The 14,498-nt window shown below is 38.7% G+C and overlaps 1 protein-coding gene across 7 annotated transcripts in view; it reads right to left on the minus strand.

Annotated features, from left to right (window-relative positions):
• Window positions 1-14,498, minus strand: part of DNAH12 (dynein axonemal heavy chain 12) — a 221,669-nt gene that overhangs the window by 123,995 nt on the left and 83,176 nt on the right. For all 7 annotated transcript variants that reach the window (XM_032868373.1, XM_032868369.1, XM_032868370.1 and 4 more), the window contains 5 exons: window positions 8,570-8,722; window positions 8,086-8,325; window positions 7,513-7,758; window positions 7,056-7,175; window positions 1,704-1,813 (listed from right to left, as the gene is read on the minus strand). In XM_032868373.1, coding sequence (XP_032724264.1) covers window positions 1,704-1,813; window positions 7,056-7,175; window positions 7,513-7,758; window positions 8,086-8,325; window positions 8,570-8,722 — 869 coding nt within the window. The remainder of the gene's footprint in view (window positions 1-1,703; window positions 1,814-7,055; window positions 7,176-7,512; window positions 7,759-8,085; window positions 8,326-8,569; window positions 8,723-14,498) is intronic.

Below are 14,498 nucleotides of genomic sequence, written 5' to 3' on the forward strand. Positions count from 1 at the left end.
GCCAAGGACCAAATTAAGGGTAGGGCTTCTATCACTATTAAAATGTATGAAATTTTAATATGGTTCCCAGTAATCATTTCAGGAGTGAAAATAGATTAAGCTTTGTCATCTTCTCAATTAAAATTGATAGGTTCAAGGATACTGCAAGGGAATTTATAAAAGTAGGACTTGGTAAGGACGGTAGTTGTGGCTACTGGCATATAGAGCTGCATACAATCAAACTACTAAGAAGTTTATCAAGTTTTTGAGGGAGTTTATGGACAAAGAAACTATGAGTCTAGGCTAAAACAAATGTGAATATTCAAGACTTAAAAATGATCCTTGCAGGGGCACCTCGGTGGCTCAGCCAGTTGGGGGTCTGTCTTTGGCTCAGGTCATGATCCCGGAGGCCCTAGGGTCCTGGGACCAAGCCCCACATTGGTCTCCCTGCTCTGCAGGGGGATCTGCTTCTCCCTCTACCCTCTGCTCCTCCCCTGCCCCTGCTTGTGCTCTCTCTCTCAAATAAATAAAAAATTTTTAAAAATGATCCTTGCATGAGAGTTGATTGTACTATTCCCTCTATTTTTGTATATGCTTGAAAATTTCCATACTATGGAGTTTTTTTATTTTTGTTTTTTTTTTAAATCCTGTCTTTAACCTTTGAGACCTCAACTTTATATAGGCAGGAAACAGGCTGAAAACATTTCTCAGCTCCCAAGGACATATGCTCTATTGTTCACTTCACCAGAGAAAAAAATGAAGATGGAAAGACCGCTCAAGAAAGTTGAACAAAAAAAAAAGAAAAAAGGAAGGAAAAAAAAAAAGAAAAAGAGAAAGAAAGAAACAAAGTTTAACCAGTGTCCACAAAGAACAGTTAACTGGAAAGCCCCTGTGAAATCATGCAGAAGTGGATCCAGCGTTTACGGCGTTTAAAGTTTATACAATCCATCGAATAGGAAAAAAATACAAATGCAACTATGGATACAAAATGTCCAGAGCCACTATAATGATACTCTATATAATAAATGATGTGTATCAAATGATTATGGCTCCTTGGAAATGCCCCTACAAGTTAGAGGTCCTGAGGTTTAAACTATCAGTATCACAGTCAATTTATCTCTGGAACAATTACCCAGATGGGTTTCAGAATTGCTATCAACCAATGTTGGCTATGTCTCCAGTTCTTCAATTTCTGGATAGTAGTGTCTGCTCTAATGACCTGTTTTAGGAAGCCCACTATTATAATTAAGACTAGGTGTGTGGAGGACAGACAACTTGTCTTTCTAGTCTGTAGGTCTTTGGATCAAGAGGAACAACTTCCAAATCTGATGCAGAAACTATCATGCATCACCTAGAGATCTTGAACTTCAAGTACGGTTCATTGATTGACTAGAACTTTTAACTTGTCTTCCTGGGAAGGAAAGGGTGTGTTTTATGTGCATGGAGGAGAGCAAATAACATATGACCAAAAGGGCAAAGTGCACTGGTTGCTAGTGCCACCTCACTGAATGAGAATGCCTTACCAGTCCTTGTTGGATGGGTAGCATGAGCAAGAAATAAATCTTTATTTTAAGCCACTGGGACGGAAACGGGGAGATAGCGGTCTTTGTTCCCTAGCCTACCTAGTGTACAAAATTTGCTGAGTCCTTTGGTTCATAAATTTTAATAGTTCAATTTGAAAAAAACATCTAACTATGGTAGACAGAGATAATCTATAATCTTACCCATGTCTCACAGTCATCATTTCATATGTCTGAATCATTTTTTCAAGAAAAAATTTAACTGGCTGAAGATTATGTACTTTGCAGGCTTCATGAGCACATTCCAAAAATTCCTAAAATAAAAAAAATGGAATGCATTTTTATAAAATGGTATTATAAATCATCTCATATATTTTATAATTCTAGATTATTCATTTTGAAATAAAAAATCATCTTCCTATATTGATAAATTATTTCTTAAAGATTTTTTAAAAGATATTTATTTATTTATTTATTTATTTATTTATTTATTTGAGAGAGTGTACACATGAGCACAAGCAGGGGGAGCAGCAGGTAGAAGGAGAAGTAGGCTCCCTGTGGAGCAAGAAGCCCAATGCGGTACTCGATCCTAGGACCCTGTGCTCATGATCTGAGCCAAAGGGAGATACTTAAACAACTGGGCCACCCAGGCATCCCTTAAAGCTTTATTTTTTTTTAAACTTAGCTCTTTTTTTTTTAAATTAAAAGGAAGTACAAAAAGAATTAAGTTACTTTAAAAGTGTTATTCCCTATTATAAGTTAATGATCAGAGCACCACAGCATTAGGTGCAAGCTGCATGGAAACTCCTTTTAATTGTGTTTTCCAGAATTTCATCTTTGGTTAGAATGTGGAAGGACATGCCAAAAAAGTCCTTCACATTGTAGTAACTAGCAAGAAATGGAGAATCTAAAAAAATAAATTTTAAAGATAGAGAAGTTCTCTGGGTACAAGTATGTCTAAAGGAATTAAATTTCAGAAACAGATCGGCCTTCCTGAGTGAGCTCAAATTGATGCTAATTTAGCTGCTGGGAGCATTTTCCAGCTACAGACATCAGGTGGGCATTGGATTGGGCTTCTCACAGGCACAGGGACTTTGCTGAAGTAAAGAAAAACCATCAGAGAATTTAATGGTCATGTGGGCTCGTGTGACAGATTTCAATCTGGAGAGCTCAAATGCAAATCTGATTACCCACTGCCTTGCTTTTGCTGAGTATGAGGTGACACAAGAAATCGAAGGCTTAGCTAGAAAGGTACACAGATATTCCCTAATCTTAGGATGCTTAAACCCCAAAATGCTGCTAGAGGAATGGCCCTATAATACAGAACAATTTTCACTCTGAAAACATGAAAACCAGAAGTAAACTAAAGTTCGACAGTGTTGGGCGCCTGGGTGGCTCAGTGGGTTAAAGCCTCTGCCTTCGGCTCAGGTCATGATCCCAGGGTCCTGGGATCGAGCCCCATATCAGGCTCTCTGCTCAGCAGGGAGCCTGCTTCCCTTCCTCTCTCTCTGCCTGCCTTTCTGCCTACTTGTGATCTCGCTCTGTCAAATAAATCAATAAAATCTTTAAAAAAAAAAAAAAAAGTTCGACAGTGCTGCCACAAAACTCTACTTGGGTCAACTCCCAACTAAACTGATCATCAGTCTAGCTACCTGACAAAGGAAAAACATACTTTTTCTATGAGAAAATAATATTGTAGCCTCTACAATTGCTTTTACACAATTCTTCACATAAAATCAAACTTTGCAAGTCATGAGATGAAATAGCTGAAGATCAAGAGAAAAAAACCAAACTTCTGATGACCTAGAGGTCATAATTGGCAAAACAATCAAAATAACTTCTACAAATGTTTAAGAGAAAAATAGATAATATGATGGAAAACAGATGAAAAAATGAAGAAATCAGGGGTGCCTGGGTGGCTCAGTGTTAACCGGTTAAGTCTCTGCCTTCAGTTCAGGTCATGATCTCAGGGTCCTGGGATGGAGCCCTGCATCATGCTCCCTACTCAGCAGGGAGCCTGCTTCCCCCTTTCTCTCTGCCTGCCTCTCTGCCTACTTGTGATCTGTCAAATAAATGAAATCTTAAAAAAAAAAAAAGGAAAGAAAGAAAGAAAAGATGAACTCAAGCAAAGAAAAATGTGGTTTTAATGAAACCAGATTGGACATACTAAAATGGAAAAAATATGTGAAATTAATAATTCATTGGATAGGTTTATCAGTGGACTGAATAAAACCAAAAAAAATCACTGATCTTAAAGACAGGCTAATAAAATGTATCCAAACTACAGCACAGAAAATCAAAACAATAAACAAAAACAGAACATAAAAGATGTGTGAGGCAATATAAAACTGATGGGGGAAAACAATGGCAAAAGAAATGTAACTTAAAAATCTCTCTATAGTTTGCAGCCCACTGATACCTGAAACATGCAGAGTGTGACCTTCCTCAAGGAGCTTGTGGTGGCCTCAGTGCCTTCATGTTTAAAAGTAACCTTACCTTAGCAGCAGCTAGCCCCTCGGGGTCCTGAAAACCTTGTTTCCAGATTCCTTGGAGACTTGTGCTATCCTTAATCCCCACTAATCAAAAAGGATACAATCAGTCATGCCTCACTATCCCAGTATAGCTCTTTCTGCCTCCAGGTACTGTTTAGGTATAGGCAGGAGAGATAGGTGGTCCCTGACTCCCCTGACTAGGCTCTGAAACTACTCCTGGCAGGTGGAGACGGAGACAGAGCTGAGCAAGAGATAAGGGAACAAAACAAGATGGCACAAACTTCCCAGTAAGTTCTCAATAAAAGACTGCCACTGAAAGCCCTCTGTGGCAACCCATTTGGGACCTCTCTCACTCTAGAGAGCTTTTGTCTTTCTCTTCTCACCTTCACTTAATAAACTTTCACCCTTTTGTGTCCATGAGATTCATTCTTCAGCTCCAATCAGACAAGAATCCTGCAAACCTGCAACAAAATGATCTAACATACATTTAATTGGTGTCCCAGAAGGACAAGGAAGACGAAAAAGAGAAGAAATATCTTGAGATAATTACTGAGAATTTCCTAAAGACATCAATCCATAGATTCAAGAAGTGCTACAAATCCAAGCAAGATAAATACCAAACAAACAACAAAAGGCACACAGCAAAGAAAAATATTAAGACAGCTGGAGGGAAAACACACTCTAAAATCAGATACACATAAATAAGAAAAATACCTGACTTCCAGCCATAACAATGAGAGCCAGGAGTTAACAGAGTAACATCTTTAAAAACAATGAAGAAAGAGGGGCAGACCCCTGCCAAACTAGATTTCTGTATTTAGTGAAAAAGTTCTTTAGAAATGAAGGCTAAATAAAGACATTTCAAACAAAGAAAAGCTAACAGAATTAGTTGCCGAAAGACCCACATGCACATAAGAAATACCAAAGGAAGTTCTTTCTGTTGAAGGAAAAAGATCTCAGATGAAAGCATATTTCTGCTAGAAAGAATTAAAAACACTAGAAAAGTAAACAGAAAGGACTTTTTTCCAAATGCTAATACCAAAATAAAAAAATAACACTGGTTGTGGTTTATAATATGTAGAAATAAAATACATGATGACAATAGTACAATGGGCAGGGGTGAGTGCATAATAAAATTATACCTCTTAAAGATTTTATGTTGTTTCTGAAATGATGAAATACAAACTTAAATTGTAGGAAGTCAAGGATGTATATTACAACCTGTGGAGTGACCACTGAGGTACTAAAAATCCAACAGAGAAGAGAATGGAGAAATAAACACTTCCAAAAGAAGTCAGTAAAGGAAAAACAAAGAAATACTGTACATATAAAAAGCAATAGGACATAGGTTTTTTTCAGTGGCCCTGGCTCCCCTTGGCTCATCTGCAGGTGCAGTGAGTCACTTGGCTATGCACCTTATAGCATTGACTCCTAGCAGTAGTTTTCAAACTGGAAGCTGGGAATCCATTGACTGATTGCTATATTCATAGGATAATTCTCCAAGAAAATGTTAAATTTTTAAAAATCCTATTAGCATATCTTGAATCATCTTGCTAATTACCTGGGGTATAATATAGAAATATATGTGGTCTTTATTCCCAGTCCCTGGCACAGGGCCCTATAACCCTTAAAATTTCCTTTGTTTTTCTTAATGAGCCTGGTGGTGGGTATTATGGAGGGCACGTATTGCATGGAGCACTGGGTGTGGTGCATAAACAATGAATTTTGGAACACTGAAAAGAAATAAAATAAAATGGGAAAAAATGAGCCCTTGCCAATCACACAAGGGGATAGCCTCAGGATGGGGCCGGTCACAAGAAAGACTCAGTGATGAGAGGGTTGGAACTTTCAGCCCTACTTATCAGCTTTTGGTGAATGCACTGGGGTGGAGGAGGAAGGGAAAGGGCAGAAGACAGAGCTCTGTAAAAACTCCTGAACAACGAGATTCAGAGTGCTTCTGGTTTGGTAAGCGCATTGAGGTGCAGGGAGATTGACATACTCTGAAGTATACTGCCACCGCCCCCACCCCCATACCTACCTTACCTTATACTTCTCTTCCATTTGGTTCCTCCCAAGTTGTATCCTTTATATCTTACTTTTTTTAAAAAGTAGGATCCACACCCAATGTGGGTCTTGAACCAACAACCATCCTGAGGTCAAGAATCCCTATGTTCTACCAGTGAGCCAGCCATGCTACCCCCTCCTCCAGCCCCAGGTTGTATCCTAATAAACTGGTAAACATAAGTAACTGTGTTCCTGGTTTCTGTGAACTATTCTAGTGAATTACCAAAGCTGGGTGGGGAGGTTATGGAAACCCCAGCCAATCAGAAACACAGGTGGCCCAGAACTTGAGACTGACTGAAGTGAGGGGCAGTCTTATAGGACTGAGACTTTAATCTGTGGAGTCTGACAATAACTACCTGGAGTTTGTGTCAGAATTGAATTGTTGAACATCCAATTGGTGTCCAGAGAAGAGAACTGGTTGCTGGTTTTGGAAAACACCCTAGAATCACATTAATCTGATACTGCCATAGGATGTATATTAATTAGCATTTGAGTTTGAAGCTTAAAAAAAAAAGGCTAAAAAAGTAAATGATGTCTTTAAGCAAGTGATGACTTAATGATATAATGGCTCAAACAAATTGAAATTTTCACAGCAATATCAATAGAGAGATCGGGTGGAAGAACTGAATCATTAGATGGAAAAAAATCAGTACATGCTGAACTCAAAAAGTATTCACTGTACATTTTACCATAGAAATTGCCACAAAATAACATTTAATTTCAGCCACATGTCATCCATCTCAAGATTGTTTTGTTTGTAATTTAAATTTATTTGTGCTCTCTGTCAAATAAATAAAATCTTTTTTTAAAGTACTCATTCTCTCAGAAAGAACATTATTTTTAAACTGAATCTTATTAACATTGGTATCATATAACAGAAGATACTAGAATTTACTCATGCTCATAAATGAAAGTGGCCAAAATAGGGGTTTATCCTCCAAATAGAATAATTTCCATCATTTAAAACAATCAAATAAGTCATTCTCACAGATTTACTTACATGATAGTCAGCTTCAGGAAGTTTAATACCAGGAAATAGGTCACTAGTTATTCCATTAAATAAGGGTATATCATGTGATAGAAACTTTGGTTCATTCACATCTTTAATTGATCGAAGAAGCTAAAATCATCCAAAGAGTGCAACATAAGTTACTTGCCCATATTCCCTCCCCTTCCCACCACTAAAAGTCAAAGTTCCTCTCACATTGCTCTATGGAATCCCCATACTAAAATGCCAACACTATGCTTATCAAGCCAGAAGGTCCTTGGATTCACATAAAGTATAATGAATAAAAACATCACCCCAAAAGTACTATTTCAACCTCACATAAAAAGGTTCAAAGCCAACAACTCTCTTATTTGCCTCATTATAGCTCCCGATGAACTTTCCTTAAAAAAATTTTAATTAAAAAAAATCTGATACTGAAGATTTCACAACACATATATTTAATACTTACTAGTATATCTTCATTTTCATTTGGAAATTTTAGTTTTAGGTTTCCAGCAGCCACTAAAACTGCTTTTACTGCTCGCATTCCATAGTCATAATGAAATTGTGACGAGAGCTGCTCTGAGCAAAGCCTGTAGGTCATCACTATCTTCACAGACAGAGGTTTCGCATTCAGAAATCCATAGGAGTAGAGGGAGATTTCTGCTATGAGGGCATAGTTTGGAACCATCATGGCCACTGTTCTAAAAAGAACCTGGAGTATATAATGAATAAAATATATTATTTATATAAGGTAAACCATTTTTAAAAGCTAACCACAAGCATCCCAAGAGAATGAGATGATATTCAAGTTTATTCACCTAAAGGAGCACCTTTTCATTAATTCTGTGATTTTTTTTTGATAGCACGGTTTCATATACTTTAATAGGTGTTAAACACCGAAAAAAGTTTTTAGAGGTTTACCTTATGAGGGATGGCAAAGGTAAAAGGGAGATTTACAAATACATGTGAGAAAATCATACCATTCTGAGTGGATTGTGCTGTTACATTTGATTAAAATTACACTCTTATAAAATACTACCTTAAGATTGTCTGGCAATTCAGAACGTCCCGCGTAGCCAGGATTCATGGTAATGGCTACAAAACAGTTTGGATTGAGCTTCAGTTCTGTTCCTTCAAAAACAAACACTTCCAGTTTCTGTTGAATGGCTCTCTGAATGCAAAGGATCTGTTGAGCTACCACTGACAACACTTCCAACTCAATCCGATTAAATTCATCAAAGCAAGCCCAAGCACCAGAAGAGGCCAATCCTTTAAAAAACTAAGAACAAGATAAAAGCAACAGAGTTTTCTTATGAAGGAGCATAATTTGTTAAATATTGAATCTTTTAAGTCAAAACTGAAAATGAAACCCAGTAAACCCAAGTATAAAAACAATGTCTTTACCCCTAAAACTGAGGTTCAAGGAATGCATAAACATTCAGATAATGTTTAAACATGAGTTTGTTTCAGTTTATCCCCTTGGACCCAGCTGTAAGTTATAACATTAATAAGCAACTTTGTACCTTTCCCATTGCTAGATAATCTAGCCCATCTGAACAGTTGAACACCACACACTGGACAGCAAGAGCTTTAGCCAAGTCCTTGGTGGTTTCAGTTTTTCCTGTTCCTGCTGGTCCCTCTGGGGCTCCTCCAAGGTTCAAATAGAAGGCACCTATCTGAAAAGAAAAATGTATGTGAAAAGAAATACATGCTTAAAAAAAAAAAAAGGAAAAGAAAAGAAAAAGAAATCCATGATTAACTGAAAAAAAAAAAACAGAAAAGAAAACCAATGATAGACCATTGCTTACAAAATTGATTTAGTCTTATTTGTAGCTTCAAAGGGGCAGTAATACAACTAGATTGTTCAGTTAATTTTTAGCATCCACTCCTCCAGCTGCACAAGGAAAATGTATCAAAATCACCTTACATTATAATACCTCATGAGTATCCCATTTGCCTTTACAAACCAAGAGAGAATCTAGCCTTGAGGTATTAAAATTGGGTCAGAAGGCTTTGACTAGAGATCGTTGCGGAGACCATTAATGACAATCTCCATGGCTAGATGCCAAGGGCCAACACCTGCAAATGAGTGTTGTAAATAGGGGTCCATCAGTTGGAAGAGAAACAGATGACCTATTTACACAACTTGGTCCATAATTCACCTGGCTATTGCACTCCACTCATGGTATGTTCTCCATTACTACAACACTGTTCTGTAGTTCTCTTCCAGGAATGATCACTTTCTACCTTGCATTGCAGTTAATTTTGCACACTATTTTTTTTCTCTCTCAATTGGTCTTTAAGCTTCTTGAGAGCAAGGTCAGGAGTTTCTGAATTCTTCCTGGGTCTCCTTAACGACTAGAACAGTGGTTGGAAATTTTTAGAAGCATATAAATTTTTTTTAAAGACTTTATTTATTTATTGGATAGACAGAGATCACAAGCAGGCAGATAGGCAGGCAGAGAGAGAGAAGGAAGCAGGCTCCCCGCTTGGCAGAGAGCCCGATGTGGGGCTCGATCCCAGGACCCTGAGATCATGACCTGAGCTGAAGGCAGAGGCTTTAACCCACTGAGCCACCCAGGCACCCCCTAGAAGCATATAAATTATAGTCGACTCCAACTGTGGAGTTTGTTTCAAGAAAACTAGTGTTAAGTGTGAAAATTAACTCTTTTTAGAAAAAATTGGGTTAAGAGACCAAAGTTGTACATATGGTACAGGTAAGGCATAGATGGGAGCTCCCATATATGGAGCTTAATTAATTTCTGCTTAATTTTGCCATGAACTTAAAGCTGCTCTAAAAAAAAAAGTCTATTAAAAACAATTTAATAATAAAATAAATTTTGATTAACATATCTTATTTTACATTTACTAAAATGTTTATTAAAAGCAGTATCAATATTTTACCCATCTTTATAATATATATACCCAAGTTTATAATAAATGCTATACTATTAATGCCCATTAACTTGACTGCTGGAAACCCCAGGTTCTCCCAAAATGCTTACAAATGGGTTCCCTTTATTACAGACAACTGAATTTTTCTCAGTGCATAGTGTTCTAGACAAGTGTTTAGTGAGATTCTGATCTTACAACTCAAAGCTATGAGCTTCCACAAGTATTCACAGCTTCTGATTTTTCTGAGGCCCCGTATAAGACACAGAGGCTTGAGATTCATTTACACAACAAATATTTAGGGACTGTGTACTTGTTCACCCCTAGAGTAGAGAAAGACAGACATGGTCCCTGCTCTCTGGTAGCTTCCTGAGAAAGTGGAAGTTTCGGTGAAACATGTTATCCTAGATGCACTGACACTTTTTACTGGCCATTGTAGCCATTCCTCAATTGCTGTATCAGCTACAAATAGCTCACAACTGTATTTTTTTCTCCTGAGAATTTCCCTCTACTAATAGGAGCTACCTTATCCAGGTCACCTGGGTGACTCAGTTGTTAAGCATTTGCCTTCCGCTCGGTCATGATCCCAGGGTCCTGGGACTGAGCCCTGCATTGGGCTCCCTGCCCCTCAAGGAGTCTGGTTCTCCCCCACCCCCCCCGCCACTCCCCCTGCTTCTGTTCCCTCTCTCGCTGTCTCTCTCTGTCAAATAAATAATAAAATCTTAAAAAAAAAAAATAGGAGATATTTTATCCACAAACACCTGAAAGCTTACTCACACCCTTGTTACTGTTAAAACCGTCAGTTATCTTACCAGCAAAAACAGTTTACTCAGGAATGGAAGACCATTACAATTCAGACCATGAAAGCTACTATCAAACCACGGGCAAGTCCAGAGAATGCAAGAGAGGAATGCTCCTTTATAGAGGAAAGGGAACGATGGGAGGGGCCATTATAAACAAGAAGTCCATTGGAAGAAACTGGGAGTTCCAAGTGTAGTAGCTTTTCATTGGCTGATTTGTGACAGTCTTTCATTGGCTGGACTCTTCCTTAAGAAGAAAGTCCTTAATCCTGTCTGGGAAGTCAAGTATATGCTTCTTCCTGTCATGAATGAAAGTACCTCTCTTCCTGTTGGTTTTGCACAAGGAGTGGTAGTAGGCCTTGAGAGCTTCTCCTGGCCTCTCAACTCCATTTTAGTGAGGTTTCCCTTCCTTAATTTTCATACCTCTAGCCCCAGGTGTGACTGATAGTCAATGACCATAAAGAGATATAAAAGCCAGGCCCCTTTGCCTTAAAGTGGGGTACACCCAGGATGCATTTCATGCTCCAAAGCTCCCCATGGGATCAGGCTAAGGCTATACTTCTGTTGAAACTACATCTTTATTTAGCTTTCCCCACCTATTTTCCTCACTTTCCTACAGGTTTTTACTGAGGACATTCCCTAGTAAATCATTTGCCCAAGAATTCTCATTCTGTCTCTGCTTCTAGAAGACTCAAGGACACTTGAATTTTACTTACTCAGCACAGGTGAATTGGTGTTTTTTGATGCTTCTCCTCAATTCCCAGGTAGTGTTACCAGATTTAGCAAATAAAAATACAGAATGCCCAGGTAAATTTTAATTTCTGGGCACCTGGGTGGCTCAGTTGGTTGAGCCACTGCCTTTGGCTCAGGTCATGATCCCAGAGTGCCAAGATCGAGTCCCATATTGGGCTCCCAGCTCCACAGGGAGCCTGCTTCTCCCTCTGACCTTCTCCTCTCTCATGCTCTCTCTCACTCTCTCTCTCTCAAATGGATAAATAAAATCTTTAAAAAAAATTTTGAATTTCAGGGGATGCCTGGGTGGCTCAATCAGTTAAGTGTCTGCCTTCAACTCAGGTCATGATCCCAGGATCCTGGTATCAAGTCCCACATCAGGCTCCTTGCTCATGCTCAGCAGGGAGCCTGCTTCTCCCTCCACTTGCCTCTCTCTCTGCCTGCTGCTCCCCCTACTTGTGCGCTCTCTCTCTCTCTCTGACAAATAAATAAATATATTTTTAAGACAAATAAATAAATATATTTTTTTAATTTTGGATTTCAGATAAACAATGAAAAATTGGTTAATATAAGTATGTCCTGTGCAATATTTGGAACATACTTACACTAACAAATTATTCATTACTTATCTGAATTTCAAATTTACCTGAGAGTTCCATATTTTATCTGGCAACCTTATACTCAGTGGTTTTTGTTTTTTGGTTTTTGTTTTATATAGATATAGCTTTATCTTCCATAGCTCAACAAAAACAGAACTTAGTATCACCCCCTACATTTTCAGCTCTCTCCCTCCTTTCAGCAGAAATAACTCGGAGTTCCAAGGCCCAGATGGACTTTACTCATCTTCCTTTCATGTCTCCCAGAATTCCACTGCAAAAACTGATACCATTTTCTGAAACTTCAGTTTTCTCTTTAAATCTCTAAGACCTTCTTTTTCTAATTATCCCTAATGGGAGTGACTCATAATTTTCAAGCATTGGTATCCAAACACTCTTGTATTCTACAAAAGGATCCAGAAGTAAATATACATTACTATAATTTCATATAAAGGGATTTTGGGACCAGGAATGGACAGCTCTATTCAACTATTACATATAAGAGAATAAAATGAGGAGGGGGAGTAGCAAGGTGGCAGAGGAGTAGGAGACTTGAATTTCGTCTGACCCCTGGAATTCAGGTAGATAGTTATCAAACCATTCTGAAGATCTACAAACTCAACAAGAGATCAAAGAATAGCAGCAATTCTATGAATGCAAAAGTGACCACTTTCTGGAAGATAGAACATGTGGAGAAGTGAATCCAAGATGATATATGGGAAGATAGACCATGTGGAAGACAGACCACGGGAGAAGTGAATCCAAGATGGTATATGGGAAGATAGACCACGGGGGGAAGATAGACCAATAGACAGTTGGTTGAGTGGCTCACCAACTGAGCCACCCAGGTGCCAGCTCCCAGCAAGTGATATAGCAGCAGAGCACAAAATTGGAACTTTTAGAAGTCTGCTCTGCTGAGGGACATCACTCCAGCAGCTCAGTGGGATTGGGGGGGTGGTGCCTTCGTGGGGACAGTGTGGTCTCAGGACTCCCTGTACTCCCCCAGAGGAGGGGTGTGGGAGCCTGCCACAGGATTTGGCTTGGTTTGGAGACTCCATATAGGGCCATGAGCCAGATATAGAAATGCTTGGTCACAGGCCAGGTGAGCATGGAGTGCAGCCAGAGACCAGGGAGACAGGAGTGACTGACTGCTTTTCTCTGAGGGAAAACTGAGGAGTGGTGCCCCAAGCTCTTGGACCCTCCCAGCCAGAGATTGGGAGGCCACCATTTTCATTCCGGTCTTCCAAAGCTATAGAGAAAGCATTCACAGAACAAAAGCTACTGAGAGCAAACCCAAGCAGATTGATTAGCCTGGCCCCTGACTAGGGCAGTGCAATTCCACCACAGGCAAAGACATGGGAGAATCACTGCAACAGGCCCCCACGTCCCCCAGAAGATTAGCAAGACCATCCAGCCAAGACCAAGTCTACTGATAAATGAGAATTGCAAAACACCAGTGCTAGGGGAATACAGCACACATGGCTTTTTCCCCATGATTCTTCAGTCTTTCAAAGTTAATTTTTTTAATGTTATTTTTTCTTTTTCTATTTTTTAAAAAATTTTTCTTCTTTCCTATTTTAACCAACATCTTATCAATTCCTTTTTTAAAAATCTTATTTAATTTTCATTTTTACAGTCATATTCTACCCTTCATTTTATTTAACCTTACTTTTTGTGTATATATACAAGTTTTTCTTTCTTTAAGATTTTAGGATACAGTTTATTTTTTTTTTAAGACTTTATTTATTTATTTATTTGACAGAAATCACAAGTAAGCAGAGAGGCAGGCAGAGAGAGAGGAGGAAGCAGGCTCCCCTGCTGAGCAGAGAGCCCAATGTGGGGCTCCATCCCAGGACCCTGGGATCATGACCTGAGCCGAAGGCAGAGGCTTTAACCCACTGAGCCACCCATGCGCCCCAGGATACAGTTTCTTTAAACAGACCAAAATCTAGTGTATAGCTTTGTTCTAGTGTCCCACCTGATCACATTCTCTCCTTTCCTTTTTTTTTTTTTTTTTTAATTTTTTCCTTTCTGGGGGCGCCTGGGTGGCTCAGTGGTTAAGGTCTCTGCCTTTGGCTTGGGTCATGATTCCAGGGTCCTGGGATCAGGCCCTGCATCGGGCCCTCTGCTTGGTGGGGAGCCTGCTTTCTCCTCTCTCTCTGCCTGCCTCTCTACCGACTTGTGATCTCTATCTGTCAAATAAATAAATAAAATCTTAAAAAAAAAAAAGTTTAAATTTTTTCCTTTCTTTATTCAACCAACTTCTTATCAATTCCTTTTTTAAAATCTTTTTAAATTTTCATCTTTACAATCTTATTCCATCCTTTCTTCACATTTACCCTTATTTTTTTTATATATGTATATATGTAAGTTTTTCTTTCTTTAAAATTTTGGGAAGTAGTTTCTTCTAACAGACCAAAATACATCCAAAA

This window comes from Lontra canadensis, unplaced genomic scaffold (assembly GCF_010015895.1).
Source record: "Lontra canadensis isolate GAN:19392208 unplaced genomic scaffold, GSC_riverotter_1.0 scaffold35, whole genome shotgun sequence".
Classification (NCBI taxonomy): Eukaryota; Metazoa; Chordata; class Mammalia; order Carnivora; family Mustelidae; genus Lontra; species Lontra canadensis.